Consider the following 15,699-nt stretch of genomic DNA (forward strand, 5'->3'; position numbering starts at 1 on the left):
CTTTACAGGAGGCGATTATTGGTGGAGAGAGAAATATGCTCAGATCGCAACGGTTGTGCATGCATTCAGGTTGTTTTAACGCAGGGGAGATGTCCTGTTGATACACCGTCATTGCAAGGCACAGCACCACCACCATGTTCAGAATTGTTTGGCAAAGATGCTTGCTTTTATGCAAGTCTCAGATATCAGCTTATAAAAGTAAAAAACAGCTTGGCAAACTTGAGATCCATCATATTCGTCGTCTGCATATATGATATATCCCCCTCCTCATCCGTTTGAACCTCCCGTCCCACGTCCCCCAGCATCGTCCTCACTGTCGTGACCAAGAAACCGTCACCATCTGAACAACTCTTCCAACCTCAAATATCCATTGCTCATCTGTACATCGACTCCTCACGGGGGATATACTCATGTTTCAATCTATCTCTGGCCCTCTCCATCATGACGTCTTGTCAAACAACCCTCGTAACGGGAAAAGAAATGATACAAGATCGAAGAACACCCTTCAAACGAGACGGTCTAGCTCCAAGGCGGTGCAGTCCCGTTCTTCCCGTCCAATGTGTCAAACCGACGCAAACAAGATATCATATGCAGCCAATCTTACATAGTCAAAGGTGGTCCAATTCCTTCAGACATGCTCGGTAACAGGCCGATCTAGATTGGAGATATGTCGGGTCCCTACATCATCTTTCCAAAAGGAACTGCACACGTCAACAGATAGAACGAAAATATGTTTCAAACAGACCTGTAACTGTGAATATGTGACCATTGACGGCAGAATACGCTCTGCCAGTGCAAACCGCCGGCCGCCTTGGCCTTGTCACTGTCAACACTTCTGCTCCTCCCATTCACCGGTTTCCAATCCCTTTTTTCCTTTTTCAACACATCTCGCTTGTCCCTCGAACCCTTTTTAAACAATCACCCCTCCGCAAGTCGCGAAGAAAGGGGTGTATTGTATCTTCATGTGTAACGCCTCCAAAACCGCCGACCTTGTGCTTCTTCACCCTCACCAACCTGGCTGTGCTCATCACGTCGACGTTGCAGTTGCAGTTGCAGTTGCACCATGACTACTACCATTAGAAACAAGGTTTCTGAAATCCTCCGCTGTCTCAGACCCTCAAATGAAGCTCGCAATCCACTCCTCTCGAGGCCATCATGGATCAACTCCCCACAATCACTGTTTCAAGCAGCCCGAGACATGTCGCTATCAGGTCTCTGGAGGACGCGATTCATCACCGTCGCCAGCAATGTGCTGGAGTTTGGCTGGGTCGTCGTCGTCTATCTCATGAGCGAGGTCATCATATGGGGTTTGAGTAGGGCGTTGGCTCCTGTGCATCTCGAGTTCTTCTCCTCTATTTTTGGAATGGTTCTGACATTTTGCTTCATGGCTGCGGCCTACCTGTGCTTCGCTGATGTTGATGGTGTGTATCAAAGGCACATCAAATCCAAGGTAAGTGAACACGATTCTCCATCACGGCAGCACTAACTTTCGTTTCAGGTCGACTTCATCAATGTGCATCTTGGCTTGGGTTTTCCAATCCCTCTCGTCATGCTCAACCAGAGCGACATTCTCAGCGGCCGCGATATCGCCTGCGTCATTGGCAACTTTGGTACGTTTTCGTGCAAAACTCCGCGAATACCTTTCTCATCGTCACTCCAGTAATCACCAACCTTGCTTCTTGGGCCATGGTCTTTGCCCTTTCGCTGCTCGTTATGAGCTGTGTGGCGCGAATGACTGGTCTAGTGTCCGACGACTTTTGCCTCCCGCAGCCTATCACAGGAACTCTTCCCCGGATCGAAACCAGCTGGCTCTCCGACTCAACTCTGGACCAAGGACAACAGCGTATGTTTGGCCGTCGCGAAAAAGTAGCAAACCCGCCGAGAGCCGGGCCGGACGAAGCAACCTCAGCAACCCCCAGCCAACGATCATCTGTTGTTTCCAAGGATCCGGTTCCGGTGTCACAGGTTTGGCACTTTTGGATGTCCAACTTTCCACTAATCGCTTCATCTCTCGCAGTCTTCTTGATTGGAGCACCAGTGGCTGCGGCCACTAACGATGACCGCATCCTCGATGGTTGCGTTCTCTGGTTCGTCTGGGTGCTGACACTGCGACTCCAGCGGGCCTTTAAGGCCTCCCAACTTTGCCCTGACATGCCGAAGCTCAAGAACACGATCGTCACGCTTATGAATCCTGTCCTGTTCACGACCCTCCTCATGGCGGCATATACCCGAGCCAAAGCTGGCGCATATGGCTACGGCAGTATAGACAAAGTACTGCGCGATTTCAGTGGCGGAACGCCCCTTTATGTCCTTTGGACCTCTGTGGCAACTGGAACACCCCTTTCCGATGGACGAAGCCCGTGGTTTGGCGCTGGTGACGCTGCACTTTCGATCCTCGAGTGCGGAATTCTGATATGGGGGTTTAAGCTATACGAATGCCAACGACAACTCTTCAGTCTCGCTGGTTTCCTCACTATCATCCTGGCAACGGCAGCCGCAGCTGGAAACGTCTTCCTGTCAGTCCTGGGAGGGAAGCTTGTCGGTCTGAACGCACCCGCAGCGCAGGCATTCGCTGCACGAAGCACAACTTTGGCACTTGCCAAACCGGCCATGGAAGCACTTGGTGGAAATCTCGGTGTGAATGCTGCCCTGGTGGTAAGCAATGGAATCCTTGGTCAGCTTTGCTATCCGTTTGTACTCGACAAACTAGGGGTCAGACGAGAAGACCGTGTCTCCCGTTCAAGCGTCAACATATCCGACTCCGGTGGTAGAACCTCACGTCTGAGCTTGAAGCCTCTTCTGAGAACAGCTCAAAAGGATTTGCCAAGCGGCGATGATCCCTTTACAATCTCAGCAGGGATCACGGTTGGCATCAACGGCGCGGCCATGGGCGTATCGTATCTGTATGAGACTAGAAGTCGCGCAGCTCCGTACGCTGCTCTTGCTATGACAGTCTCCGGTGTCATGACTGTGGTTTTCACGACTGTCGAACCTTTCAAAGGCGCTGTGCTGGGTCTGGCCAACTGAAAAAGAAATGGCGGTAGAATCTCGGCAGGATAGACGTGGTAGCGTTCGTGACCTGGTGTTTAGAGTTATATACTTGCTAGGAAGACGGATAGAAAGACAAAGAGCAAGTCTGGTAGAAGCCAGTTGTGGCCGGGTACTGTAGATACTTAGACATGGAAGAATAATGTACACAATCAAGATTTAAAAGACTGCAAGTCTCACTGAAGTTTGAATATGACGTCCAAGTTAGCCACATACATCACGATATCGACAGGCGATCGGGAGGTATTGCGCGAGGACGTCAACGATACGCTCTGCTTTGTCAATTTACAAAATTTCTCAATTATATGTACTTTTCAATTTATTCCAGGCTAAGGAAAGTCAGTCAGGAACGAGCTCAAACCACAGACATTGGACTTACCGCTCAATCAAGTGAAGGCCGCTAGCTGTCTCCACAATTCCGCTCATCTGGCCAGGCTGGAGGCCAAAGGAAGCATCTTCAAACTCCTTCTGCATGTCTCCCTTGCCAAAGTATCCGAGGTCGCCTCGCTTACGGGCAGAAGAGCAGTCGGATTCGGTGAGGGCGAGCTCACCAAGTGTGATACTGCCGGACTTGATCTTTTGCTCGTGGTCCTGGATGATCTCAAGGGCCTCCTCCTTGGTGCGCGTGATCTCAGCCTGCAGCAATTGTGTTAGTCAGCGATCAATGCGCCTGTCGGATACGGTGATCGGGTATGCGCACCTCTCTCCAGCTGCTGGGTCGTCGACTGTCGCGGTGCTTGACTAGTAGATGAGCAGCACGGATCTTACCCTCGGGAACACCAGCGACGGCACCAGGACGAGAGCCAGCACTGTGATTAGTAGCCATATAATGCTTCAGCTTCTCGGTGTCGGTGCCGGAGGGAGGTTCCCATCGTGAGAGCTTCTCGGCAGAGTTGAAGTAGTAGGGGAGGTTCTTGGAGTTGGAGTGTCGGACCTCCCAGCCCGGAGGAAGACCAGTGTCAGCCTGTAGTGGGCATGTTAGACGATGAATTGTTCTGTGAGTTTGATTGACGCAGCCAAGGGAGGGGGCGACAGGAAATCTAGAAGGATCTGCGGTGGTTGTCGAGGCTTGCTGTTGAGCTGCTCACCATGTTTATATCTGTTGTTGACTTTGGTGAAGTGGGTATAAGCGAGAGCAAAAATGAGCTGTGTTCAGCGTCGTCGTTGGGGTATCGATCGTCAAAAAAAAAAAAAAGTTCGCCTTTGAGGGAAGCAAAAGTTGCAGCTTGAGAGAATATGCTGCGAAGAGGAGTGATGAGATGAATGGGCTACCAGTTAAGGTATGGTAAGCTGGAGCTGATGGAGCTGGGTCCTCCCGTCGCTGGGTCTAAGTTGGTCCAACTGGAACAATGACGTGCCGTAACTTTGCTGTACGACAGAAGTAGCGACAGACCCCCGCGGTTGCCATGCGGCGTTGCTGTGGTGGGCGGGGTTTGACGCGGGGTGGCCCTTCCTTCTTTCAATGGGTGGGTGAGCTACCTGGTGCTGTGATAGGCTCAAAGGCTTGAAGCGTTGCAGCGACTCAACCTCTAACAAGCGCCTCGATACTACGCCCTACCTCTCCTAGCTCTCTTAACGAGGGATATATCCAACTAGGTTGGTAATAAACCATGCTTACTGGCTTTAGATCATGGGATCAGTCTTTAGTGCATGCTTAATCAAGGGGTTACGTTGTCACCAGACGCTCGGCATCGTCGTAGCTGAAGGCACATACATGTCCGGAGACCTTTTGAGCCAGTCATCTTCTGAATTCAGTTGATAGAAATAGCAATCTGGACGGCATTTGCAAGTTTTGACAGGAGGGGATGTAGCATCAGCGGTGAACTTCGGAGGTTCTGTATCGGAGCCTTTTAACTGAGCCAGCTTCTCCGCTATCCCTCCCACACAGTACCAGTACCAAAGGGAAAATGCGGAGGTGCGCTTCCATCCATTCGGAACAACCTGCAGATCTGTCAGTTGTCACTAGCCCTGGACCTGGTTCGGATAGTTGAATGCAGAAGCCGGGAAATCGATAGTCTACAGGTTAAGTGGCTAGCTGAGTGTCTACATACAATCATCGTCACGCGAAAACTTTGACGGAAGAGTCAGGGAAGTTAATTATGAATGAATCGTAGGTAAGCATTGATTTTGGTTCATCTTTGTTACTGGTAGTATTGGAAATAGAGGCTTGACGTGTCAAAGAAGGGAAGCAGGCGTTGCGAAGACTGTCAACAATATCAAAACCATAAACCGGAGGTACACAGGCTGGGGGCGAAAAGAAAGCTCGGGAACTTGATCATAAACGACAAAAAGACTCCAGTAGATTGGTATAAGTTTATTTTATCTTTGCTATGGTTTTGTACCTTTTGCTGAGTTTATTTTGATACCTTTGTCAAAGTATGATTTTTCTTGCTCCCGGAGGCAATATGTGCCCCATTTCACACCAGAGATGAGTGATAGAGAATATGCATGGCTGTGGGAGGTCCTATTTAAAAACGCGTAATTCCTTGGGCTGCTCAATTAGAAACATGCATCCAATCTCATCGCACTCCTAGCTAAGATATTCGGGACCAGAGTAGATTGTGAGACATGTCACTTTGCTTCCACTTCAATAGAGACGTGAAGCCTTCCTATAATACAGCCCCAAGAAATAGAAAGGTAGGACTGGCATTCCGAGCCAGTGGTTATCCTTGGGAGTCTTTAATCCACGTCTCGTTGACACCTCAGAGTTGAAGACGGTGTGTAATTGAAACCCCGTTGTTGAGCATTCGATCACTCTGTGGAATCATCCTTCGAACATGTCTGACTGGGTCGCCAACTCTGGAGCAGTAGCTAAGTCACTCAAAAAAATCTCTCATTACTTCCAATATTTTTTATCTATGCAAGCTGGTGGTTGTCTTGAGAGCAACTGGTATCACCAAAGTTGTAGGCGAAGGTGTAACGACTACGCGTAGGGTTGCAAGTGCGATTTGTTTGCTGACTCCCAAGACATCAACGGCCTGACTGAGGTGGCCAACGCAATCAGATTGCGAATAGTTCACGCAAGGCAATAACGTATCTCCTATTTCATGGCCTACCCTGTCCTGAGATTCACATGAATCGCTGAATCGCCGACCTTCCAAGCGTCAGATCGGACAATTTACTTAGGCCTAGGAACAACTCCCTACCAACTCACCAGCATATTCTCTCTCGGCCAATTACGAACACCATGGTCTACGTACTTTATACACGTGTACGTGTCTGCGGCCTTTTTTCGTGTTGACCGTGTCTCAAGTTCCGCCTTGGTACGATCGTGATGGTCTCGTGGACCTCACGTAGTCCTTCATGTGCCACTTATTGATCACTTGTCAACGCCTTACCCAGTTAATGTTGTTTGAAGTGACAGAGAACCATGTTCCTGCGTCTTGTTTCTGGTTCCTAATTCGAGAGATTCCTTTTTCACGCATATTTCTAACATGCACGCCACTCTAGTTTACTCCTCGTTGTGACGGAGGTTACATTGTGCCTGATTAACGCACCAGTGATGATGTGAACATACAGAGACCAGCCTCGTTCCGCCAGACAAACCTCCGTAGGTGTTCAGCTGGAATACACAGCATCATCCAATAAGAGCTCTTTTCAAAGAATTCACAGCGATCTTGTTTTATGCATGCGTAGGTATTATGTATTTCTGGCTGCCTCATGATTAGATGACTCTAAGGCATCACCGCCTCATATAGAGTTGAAGATGAAGACGTGAGTCACCGTAAATAACCAACCCCTGTCGATGAAATGAATTGTCCCCAGTGTTTTTGCCTTGCCACTCGCAGCGTGAGACCGTGAAATAGAGATAACGAGTCAGCAATAACAAGGCGCGGCAGAGGGACAGACAGTAACTTTCGTCTCGTTTCGATTGTAGACGGCCCACGTGTGACAGTCCACACGAGGCCACTGAAGGATAACGCGCTGAATCACCCACTGTTTATGCTGTGCCTTGGTTTGTTCATGTCACTTGCTGCTCATGCATTCCGTACAAAACTCAACCGACCCCGACACTGAAGCCTTGTTCTTCTCTTTCCTTCCTCTGTAATTTTTACTATCATCTGTAGTTCACGAATCTACGGACTCTGAACAGCGCCCGTCAATCACAAGCCTGCACTGCATAATCACCAATTTCTCAGCTGTAAAGCCTCTGAATTTGTGGCTGGCTGCCAACTGTCTACCTATTATAAACCCAACACAGCCCAAGCCCAAGCCCAAGCCCAAGCTCAAGGCACCAAACCAAAAAAAAAACCCAATAAGCAACCAAATTCAAGGACTTGCACGGAAAAGTGGGACAGGAAAACCAGCGCAAGCCAGAAGCCCCTCCCACTTGGACTATTTTCCAGCCCTGTCGCCTTTCATCCATCACTTCTCCCCTTCTTTCTTTTCAACACCAGCACGACCTCTATTCTAGAGCGACAATCGCCATCCATCTCTCATTCACAGCTTGAAATATCTATTCGATATTTCAGCTCTCAGATTTGTTTTTGCTTCTTGCATCTTCATAAAAAGCAACCAAGCATTCTCTTCAAATTGAACCACCACCCATACAACCACCCGACCGACCAAATGGCTACCCCCCAATCCACCACCTCTTACGAGGGCGCCGAAGGCGACAAGAAGCTCGAGCAGATCACCTTCCGATTCTGCTCCGAATGCTCAAACATGCTTTATCCCAAGGAGGACGAGGATGCTCACAAGCTTCAGTTTACCTGCCGAACTTGCCAGTACACCGAGGACGCCAAGTCTACCTGCGTCTTCCGCAACGTCCTCAACACCTCGGCCGGTGAGACCGCCGGTGTCACCCAGGATGTTGGCTCCGATCCAACGGTTAGTCATCTTCCACCTGTTCTCTGTTACGGCTGTGGCGGAGTCATCTTGTGCACTTCTTGCGGCCAGCCCGATTGCCAAATGGTGGTCTCCAACGAGAAAGTCAGTCAGCCCATCACGGGCATGTGCCAGTTCACCTTGCCATGGGAGGATCCTTTCGCCGACTACGACGAGGAGATGATGGACGAGGACTACGATGACACAAGGACCGAGTCTGATGACTTCCTCTCCGACGCCAGCGAAGAATTCCTCGAAGAGATCTCCATGTGCTGTGATTCGTCCATGAAGTGTGAATCATGAGCATCTTCAACAAACATCCTGTATCACGACACTTATGTAACTGACGACACGACACGACTGGCATGACTATATTATTCTATCTTGGGCTGGCTGGCACATGCTCTGGGCTTCTGGCATCATTATCCGGCGGCGAGCAGCTGGCGGCCGACCGTTCACATGACAAAGTATAAGTTGGAAACAGCAGTTGGAGCACTGGGTGTCTCGCGTCTTCTTTGGAACCCGCTTGTCATCGCTTAAAGACTGCTGGCTGACTTTATTTTTTTCTGCGCGCTGCAGCTCCCGCGATCTACAAAGACCTGCCCTAGTTGCCAGCACACCGAAGCTGTGTTTTTCCAGTCCCAGCAGCGAAGCGCTGAAACCGGCATGGTAAGTTGAACTCTCTCACACGTACATACGTTTCAGAGGTCAGCTCACTAACGCCACGATAGAAACTCTTCTACGTCTGCTGCGAGTGTGGTCACATTTTCACTTAAGCGAAACCTTGTATCGATACCCGGGCGACGAATCGTCGACGCCCAAGTTGTGGAGGATACTCGCATCATCATTTGAATTCGCAAGGCGTTTTTAAGAGAGGGTTGTGGCATGGTTATGCCACTGGCGCCAGGTTATAAGGAGGGAAATGCAAATTGTATTCTATCAGTGATCCTGTATAAGACTGCTTAAAGCAGCCAATAAGATTTTGGAGGAGGGTCACAAATGTACCAAGCTTCCCCAGTTCTTTCGTGGTTCAGGATTGAGGGCAAAGTTTCTCATCACCTTCCATAGGAGGGGTAAATTATCAAGATGCATCTGCAGTTTTTTAATCCTGCACAATAAGTTCTTTGACAATAAATGTTCCAAGTCATGTTCCCACGGTGATTTTTAGTCTCGAGAGCTGAAAGGTGCCTGTATTTTCGTATCAACGCCTCGCAAATGCAAAATGTAGTAATATTCGTAATTGTACAGTATTCCACTCGTACACGGCCGTTATACAGCCAAACCAAACCCCTGGTCTATCTTGTCTTTTGTAAACCATCCATCCACCTAAACTCCTTGCCGCTCTTTACGCCTGCATGGGCGCCATTGACAGAATCTTGCTCCACTTCTTGCGCTTCAGCTCAGCGCCAACAGCACCGTTGATACGTGATCCGACGGGATCGCCAGACTTGTTCAGCAGCACACAAGCATTGTCGTCGAACTTAACAACCGAGCCGTCTCGGCGCTGTGTAGGGTATCGGGTTCGGACGACGACGGCGTGACGGATATCACCTCGCTTGACCTTGTTGGCGGCAGAGATACCGGCCATACCACCGGAGGAGCTACCACGCTGCTCCTGCACGACGACGACGACACGGTCACCTGGGGTGTGTTAGTCAAACTGTTGCATTACTTCGAGAGCATCGAGTGAGGTGTTCGGAGGGGTGCAACGTACCGATTCGGGCATGTCGTTTTTGGCCGACGACCAAGACGCATTCGACAAGGGCAGCGCCCGAGTTGTCGATGCAGTTAAGCATTGTCTGCCATGGTCAGTCAGCAAGTGGTTGAGAAGATGGGGAGGATTGAGGTACCTTTAATTGAATCATCTTGGCTGTGTTCCGCGCGCGGAGGTTCAATACTCGACTCTCACCACGGTCCAACTCGGGATACCATCAATCGCCCAACCTGTCGTTGAATTTTTGGACTAGCATCACGTGCTCACAGCCACAGTTGAAGTACGCCACACTTGTTCCAGCGGAACCATCCATCTCAGCTGGGGTAAAGAAATCTGGAGATATCGTGTCGTCTTATCATGAATTGTATCTCTTTGATTGGCCTTTGACAATGTAATACAAAAATAGCATCTCTTTGATGCTCATCTTTCCCGTATCTCACTACCAGAAAACAACAAACACCCTTTGATGATCGTATCCGTTCCATGGCTTGACAACTTGAGCTGAATCAATGTTTGAGAGTGATTTCCTAGGCCTACACAGCCCCACCCGTCGCCTGGCCAATGCCCCAAACCGGCCTCGATCCAGGGAAGAGGAACAAAGCAAGCCCCCCCTAACCTCGAAAGCACCCGAGCGAGCTACAACCATGTCATTCCACCTTGAACCTCCATCACTTCCCTCCTTCAAGCCCGATTCCTTGAAAGGCACCCGCACCACGATCTTTTACTCACCCAAGTCTCAGCCTCGTCTGTCTTTGTTCCATCGATAAACACTCCTTAAATAGAGAGACGGAACCTATGACGTTGCGGCACTGAGTTAGCTGAAATCCAACATAAAGCGCTTAACCTTGGCTTCTCTCTTTTCAACTCCTGGGCATTGCTCTGCAAGATTCGAAAGGCTTCAATTGTGGCATCGTTTGGCAAGGCTCTCTCATACTGAGCCAAGGATCTACATCTCCGCTCTTTTCTCGCTCGGACTTTTACAACTAGTTTCGAGGGACACGTACGCTCTTTTATTCCTCGGACAGCAGCTTTACACAGCAGAACTGGCTTGGGAGTGAATTCACATTAGCCAAAATGCCCCCATCACAGAAGGCGGCTGCCAAAAAGCCGCGCATGACGCTGGCACAAGTGTCAGCATATGATGACATTCTCACTGACGCCCTGGTCGATCATGTGAGTGGTTTACGGCTGAGCATCGCTCATGAGGCAATGCGACTCTAACACAGGCAGGTCTTTTACTGGACAACGGTCCCCAAAAACCGTACATCATATCATCCATCCCGAGGTGTGAGGGAGGAGGAGATCGCCAAGATCTTGCAAGAGGAGGTGGTTCTCAAGAAGGACTTGGACAGCGCCGAGAAGCGGTTGCTGACAACGAACGGGCTGAAACGGTTTCACAATGGATTGAAGACCGACAATGAAAAGGAGAATTTCCGACGGCATCTTAGGCGATATGTTCAAATATACCTCCCGGATTGTCCGTGGGAGGTCAGCTCGACAAACCGATACACAATTGTTACTCACGAGGCGGCGGTAACAGCAAGACGACCAATCCGACGCAACGAGGCCATCAAATATTTATCCGGAGTACAAGTCATTATCACGCCAGAGGAGGAAAAGGCCATCTCATCTCAGAAGAAGGACTTTAGCATTGTGGTCAGCTCACGAAGCAAGTGCACCAGCCTGTTTATGGGCCCTGCCCGCTTTGCGAACCACGATTGCGATGCGAATGCCAAACTTATGAGGACGAGCCACGCAGGAATCGAGATTGTCGCAACAAGGCCTATTGAGGCGGGAGAGGAGATTACAGTTACTTACGGAGACAACTATTTCGGGGAGAACAACTGCGAATGCTTGTGCAAGACGTGCGAGGATCTTTTACAGAATGCATGGGAACCAGAAGAGGGCACAGTGCCAGTGAAAACTAGTATTGAGCAGGAAAAGTCAGAGGGTTACTCATTACGGCGGCGACGGAGAGATGACAGTATCTCTGGCTCTTCACGGACACCATCGGTTACTCCTGATATGCGACCACGGATTACAAAAGCGACTTCAAGAGGTTCAAAGCTAGCACGCGATTCATCATCTGCCAGGTCTCCGCCCGCCGAGCAGTCCAACAATCGTAAGCGACAGCATGAGAGTCTGGCAACACCACCCAAGACTCCAGCAAAGCGACAAAAGGTTTCGGCTGAGAAGACTGTGCTTATCATCGACGATTCGTCGCGCAGTACATCCGTCACTGCCAGTGAATCTTCAAGCGGTGTCGTCGAGACAGATGTCACGTCGCCAGAGAAGGAGACTCCGGAGCCTCTGGGACATACCCCATTGAAAGGAATTGCGAACAAGGGTAGTCAACAGAGAGAGGGGGCACCAGTTTCTCCCCAGAGCAGTCAAGGTTCACAATCACCTCAGCAAGCGGCTGAAATGGCGAGAGAGAGAACCCGACGAAGCGGTCTTGAGAGTATGACTATCCAGGCCATCTTGAACGCTCCTATAGAGTCTGAGGTTGAGAGCGAACCTGAACCGGAGAAGCTCAAGGAAGCAACTGTGGTACCTCCACCAACCGAGCCTATTGCAACCAGTATCGAAACTGTCGAGGACAGTCAGGTGGCTGATGAAGATCAGCCAAAACGGAAGAAATACCAACGTCGTGTCTATAAGGAAGACACGCCTCCATCTAGAGTGCGAGTGCCCGGAGATTACCTCCTTACACCGCTACTCCTATCAGAACCTGAGATGGCCTGGATCCAGTGCACCATCTGCGACGGTTACTTTGTACAACAGAACGCATACTTTACACGAGCTTCATGCCCTCGTTGTGAACGGCACTCAAAGCTTTACGGGTACATCTGGCCCAAGACAGACAAGGCCGGACCGCACGACAAAGAGGAGCGCATTCTGGATCACCGCACTATCCATCGATTCTTGGATCCCGATGATGAGCGAAAAGTGAGGTGTCGCAAGAGTTTTGGAAACCTCAAGACAGACACAGAAGAAACGGAAGAGCTCGAGCGGGGCCGCAAGCGACACAGCACATCTGGCTTGATGGGGCGAACGGGTCCTTCATCAGAACAAGACTCAAACCATCGGAGAAGCGGAAGGCTTCGTCGGGTGAACAGTAGATTCCTCGACCCATGATGAACATGCGTGGAGAACTTGTTGGAAATAATTCGGACCGAACATGACTTTTTTGAGGCGAGCGAGATTTATAATTGTATACTCCGTACTCTGTTTTTAACGGCATTGCTAGACCAAGAGGCCTAGTTTAGATAACTGACCCACCAACCATCTGGACAACGTTATTTATTATAAATGTTTCAATGCATCGAAAGAGCCAATGCTAATCGTCCGTGCCCAATGTGAAGGAAGATTTGTGCCCTGCATTCCGTAGACCTAGAGCTCTCCGAAAACTCAACGTCAAAGATTTCTAATCGCAACGTCATTGACCCGTCATGAACATGTATATAAATGTCTGTTCCCAGTTCCCAAGATGAAGCTCTGAAGGATTGTTAAGCATACCATTCTATCTCAACACTCATCATCATGGCTGCATATCTCACCAACCGCATCTGCCATCCTCACCACGGCATTCCCGTATCGAGACCCGAAACTCCTGCCCCCGCAAAGACTGAGAAATGCAGCCATCCCATTGTTAACAAAGCTGCAAAGGACGTTCCCTTCTTCACCCCCGAGCAGGATCCTCCGGCTGGTCTGGCTATTCAGCCCAGTGACGGGAGCCGTGTTCCTCGACTCTTTCAGCCTCTCAAGATTCGAAATGTGACTATGCAGAATAGAATCTGGGTCAGCCCTATGTGTCAGTATTCTTGCCATGAAGGGTTCATGACGCCTTGGCATATTACGCACTACGGCGGTATGGCTCAGCGTGGTGTAAGTGGCGTTTACCAGTGAGATTTGATCAAAGCTAATCGTAGTAGCCGGGTCTTATGATGATTGAAGCAACTGCCGTCCAAGCTAATGGCCGAATTACACCTGAGTAAGTATACTTTTCACGACTTATTTTGTAGCTTGTTGGCTGATCGTCATAGGGACGCTGGTATCTGGCTCGACGCCCATGTCGACACTCTCCGCAAGAACGTCGACTTTGCACACAGCCAGAACACCAACATCGCCATTCAACTCGCCCACGCAGGCCGCAAAGCAAGCTGCGTAGCACCCTGGCTCAGCGCCGGCGCCACAGCCACCGAGGAAGTCAACGGGTGGCCCGACGATGTCGTCGGCCCCAGCGACGAGCCCTTCAACGAGAACATGCCCACCCCGCGCAGCATGAGCATCCAGGAGATCAACCAGCTCAAGAAAGATTTCGTCAAAGCTGCCAACCGCGCCGTCACCGCTGGCTTCGACGTCATCGAGCTTCACTTTGCGCACGGCTACCTTGTCAGTTCGTTCCTTACACCTAGTGTTAACAAGCGAACGGATCAGTATGGTGGAAGTTTTGAGAACAGAGCAAGGCTGGCGCTTGAGCTTGTTGAGGAGGTTCGTGCTGTTATCCCTGAGACGATGCCGCTTTTTGTGAGGATTAGTGCGACGGATTGGTTGGATACTAACCCTGACTACACCGGCGAGAGCTGGACCGTCGATGAAGCTGCGAAGCTCGCTGTTCTCTTTGCTGAGCGCGGTGTCGATGTGATTGATGTATCCAGCGGCGGAAACCACCCGCAGCAGAAGGTTCAAGGCGGACCAGGCTATCAAGCCAAGTTCGCGAAGCACATCAAGAAGGTTGTTGGCGACAAGATGCTCGTTAGTTCGGTGGGAAGCATCAAGACCGGTACACTTGCTGAGGAGATCATCTCTGGAAAGGACGATGGAGTCAAGTTGGATCTTATTGCGGCAGGGAGGATGTTCCAGAAGAATCCTGGGTTGGTGTGGGCTTGGGCTGATGATTTAGATGTTGAGATCCAGCTTGCGCATCAGATTGGATGGGGATTCGGGGGTCGGGCTACGAAGAAGCAGGATCATGTCAAGATGAGCATTCCTTGATTTTGTTTTGTTTAAAGGAGAATAAAAGGTGGTGGTTCAAGAGTAGAGATAGGAGTTGAAGATGGATGTATAAAAGCTTCAATGTGAGGGATTGGTTGATAACAAGCAAGACAGAATAAACAACTTGACAATTCGATCTCATCGCTCCCGAGCCATATGTTGACTGATCATGACTGACTGGCATATTTCTGTTCCAGCAATTCCTTCTCCGATCTCCCTTCTTCAACTTGCCTCTCCGTGATCATCGGCTTCTTCTCATCAACCTACAACTTCAACATCAGCAAGCATTCCTTATCTCAATACCACTCAACTTACCTGATACTGTGCATCAGTAGGTGCACTGAATCGTCTGCTAAAAGTCGCATACACATCGTTCTTCCACTCAGTCACACGAGCTTCAAGCCCGATATACAGTGTGTAAGCAGGATGCATGCTGACTTCTCATCCAAACTTGAGATAAAACGTGATGATGGAAGATGAAGTTTGAGTTCAAGTTCATTTTAACCACAGTGTCAGCGTGTCAGCACGTTATCTATTCTTGCTCGCTGAGTGAGCTGACGGTATCTTGATGGTCCATCTGGGCGTAAGCATGATAGCCCAATGGAGACAGACAAGAGTTGGGGGCTGCGATGTGTAGCCTAAATGATATTCATTGTTACGCCGTGTGGTTTTTGGGTTACACTGGAGATATGCTTGGCGGTTCTGGATTTGTCAAAAGGAGGGTATTCGGACTAGGTTGGTATGGATGTACTGATTGCGCCTCTCACATCACAATCGGTGACTTGCTCCCTCGAGTCATAGAATCCCAAGTCGAGTTCGATGGCATGATCTCATGGGCCTTTTGCGCGATGCTCCTCTTTATATTCCCACTTGGCTGTTGAGAAACAATGCGATGCGGGTAGGTGCATCAATTCTCGAAGTGCCGACAACAGAGGGAGTTTCCCTGCAGGAAACAAATTCAGACAGCAACTGGCATTCACGAGTAAACACCTATCTATGGGGAGAAATAGCTGGTTCACCAAAGCCTTTGCTCTCGTTCAAGATTCAAAGTGCCATCAAAGTCCAGGGTAGCTGTTGCTGATCATCGCCAAGACCAAGCTGAGACAAATCGC

General features: G+C 49.8%; 7 protein-coding genes across 8 annotated transcripts; 4 read left to right on the top strand and 3 right to left on the bottom strand.

Annotated features, from left to right (window-relative positions):
• Nucleotides 1–1,063: 1,063 nt before the first annotated feature.
• Nucleotides 1,064–3,027, top strand: FVEG_05613 (hypothetical protein; the record flags this gene model as incomplete). Its single annotated transcript, XM_018893857.1, has 3 exons — nucleotides 1,064–1,450; nucleotides 1,499–1,610; nucleotides 1,661–3,027. The coding sequence occupies 3 exons, from the start codon at nucleotides 1,064–1,066 to the stop codon at nucleotides 3,025–3,027; spliced, it is 1,866 nt and encodes a 621-aa protein (XP_018750785.1).
• Nucleotides 3,028–3,157: 130 nt separating this feature from the next.
• FVEG_05614 (peptidyl-prolyl cis-trans isomerase ssp-1) lies at nucleotides 3,158–4,435 on the bottom strand. Its single transcript, XM_018893858.1, has 4 exons — nucleotides 4,137–4,435; nucleotides 3,749–4,012; nucleotides 3,428–3,684; nucleotides 3,158–3,377 (listed from the first exon to the last, which is right to left on the bottom strand). The coding sequence occupies exons 1-4, from the start codon at nucleotides 4,137–4,139 to the stop codon at nucleotides 3,368–3,370; spliced, it is 534 nt and encodes a 177-aa protein (XP_018750786.1). The 5' UTR covers nucleotides 4,140–4,435; the 3' UTR covers nucleotides 3,158–3,367.
• Nucleotides 4,436–6,933: 2,498 nt separating this feature from the next.
• Nucleotides 6,934–9,034, top strand: FVEG_05615 (DNA-directed RNA polymerase II subunit RPB9). 2 transcript variants are annotated; one of them, XM_018893860.1, is made up of 3 exons: nucleotides 6,934–7,878; nucleotides 8,455–8,544; nucleotides 8,607–9,034. In XM_018893860.1, the coding sequence occupies exons 1-3, from the start codon at nucleotides 7,618–7,620 to the stop codon at nucleotides 8,649–8,651; spliced, it is 396 nt and encodes a 131-aa protein (XP_018750788.1). In that variant the 5' UTR covers nucleotides 6,934–7,617; the 3' UTR covers nucleotides 8,652–9,034. The 2 variants fall into 2 exon arrangements, with proteins under 2 accessions (XP_018750788.1, XP_018750787.1); XM_018893859.1 differs by having other exon boundaries at nucleotides 6,934–8,544.
• FVEG_05616 (50S ribosomal protein L14) lies at nucleotides 8,984–9,824 on the bottom strand. The gene is made up of 3 exons (XM_018893861.1): nucleotides 9,726–9,824; nucleotides 9,590–9,674; nucleotides 8,984–9,516 (listed from the first exon to the last, which is right to left on the bottom strand). The coding sequence occupies exons 1-3, from the start codon at nucleotides 9,738–9,740 to the stop codon at nucleotides 9,221–9,223; spliced, it is 396 nt and encodes a 131-aa protein (XP_018750789.1). The 5' UTR covers nucleotides 9,741–9,824; the 3' UTR covers nucleotides 8,984–9,220.
• Nucleotides 9,825–10,663: 839 nt separating this feature from the next.
• On the top strand, nucleotides 10,664–12,727 carry FVEG_05617 (histone-lysine N-methyltransferase SET9; the record flags this gene model as incomplete). Its single annotated transcript, XM_018893862.1, has 2 exons — nucleotides 10,664–10,762; nucleotides 10,820–12,727. 2 exons carry the CDS (start codon nucleotides 10,664–10,666, stop codon nucleotides 12,725–12,727), a joined length of 2,007 nt encoding a protein of 668 aa, XP_018750790.1.
• Nucleotides 12,728–13,132: 405 nt separating this feature from the next.
• Nucleotides 13,133–14,587, top strand: FVEG_05618 (oxidoreductase; the record flags this gene model as incomplete). Its single annotated transcript, XM_018893863.1, has 3 exons — nucleotides 13,133–13,477; nucleotides 13,525–13,583; nucleotides 13,636–14,587. 3 exons carry the CDS (start codon nucleotides 13,133–13,135, stop codon nucleotides 14,585–14,587), a joined length of 1,356 nt encoding a protein of 451 aa, XP_018750791.1.
• Nucleotides 14,582–15,053, bottom strand: FVEG_15684 (hypothetical protein). Its single transcript, XM_018904877.1, has 2 exons — nucleotides 14,903–15,053; nucleotides 14,582–14,850 (listed from the first exon to the last, which is right to left on the bottom strand). Exons 1-2 carry the CDS (start codon nucleotides 15,017–15,019, stop codon nucleotides 14,755–14,757), a joined length of 213 nt encoding a protein of 70 aa, XP_018750792.1. The 5' UTR covers nucleotides 15,020–15,053; the 3' UTR covers nucleotides 14,582–14,754.
• Between the last annotated feature and the right edge of the window lie 646 nt (nucleotides 15,054–15,699).

The sequence above is a fragment of the Fusarium verticillioides genome, chromosome 3, assembly GCF_000149555.1.
Source record: "Fusarium verticillioides 7600 chromosome 3, whole genome shotgun sequence".
In the NCBI taxonomy this organism is placed as follows: domain Eukaryota; kingdom Fungi; phylum Ascomycota; class Sordariomycetes; order Hypocreales; family Nectriaceae; genus Fusarium; species Fusarium verticillioides.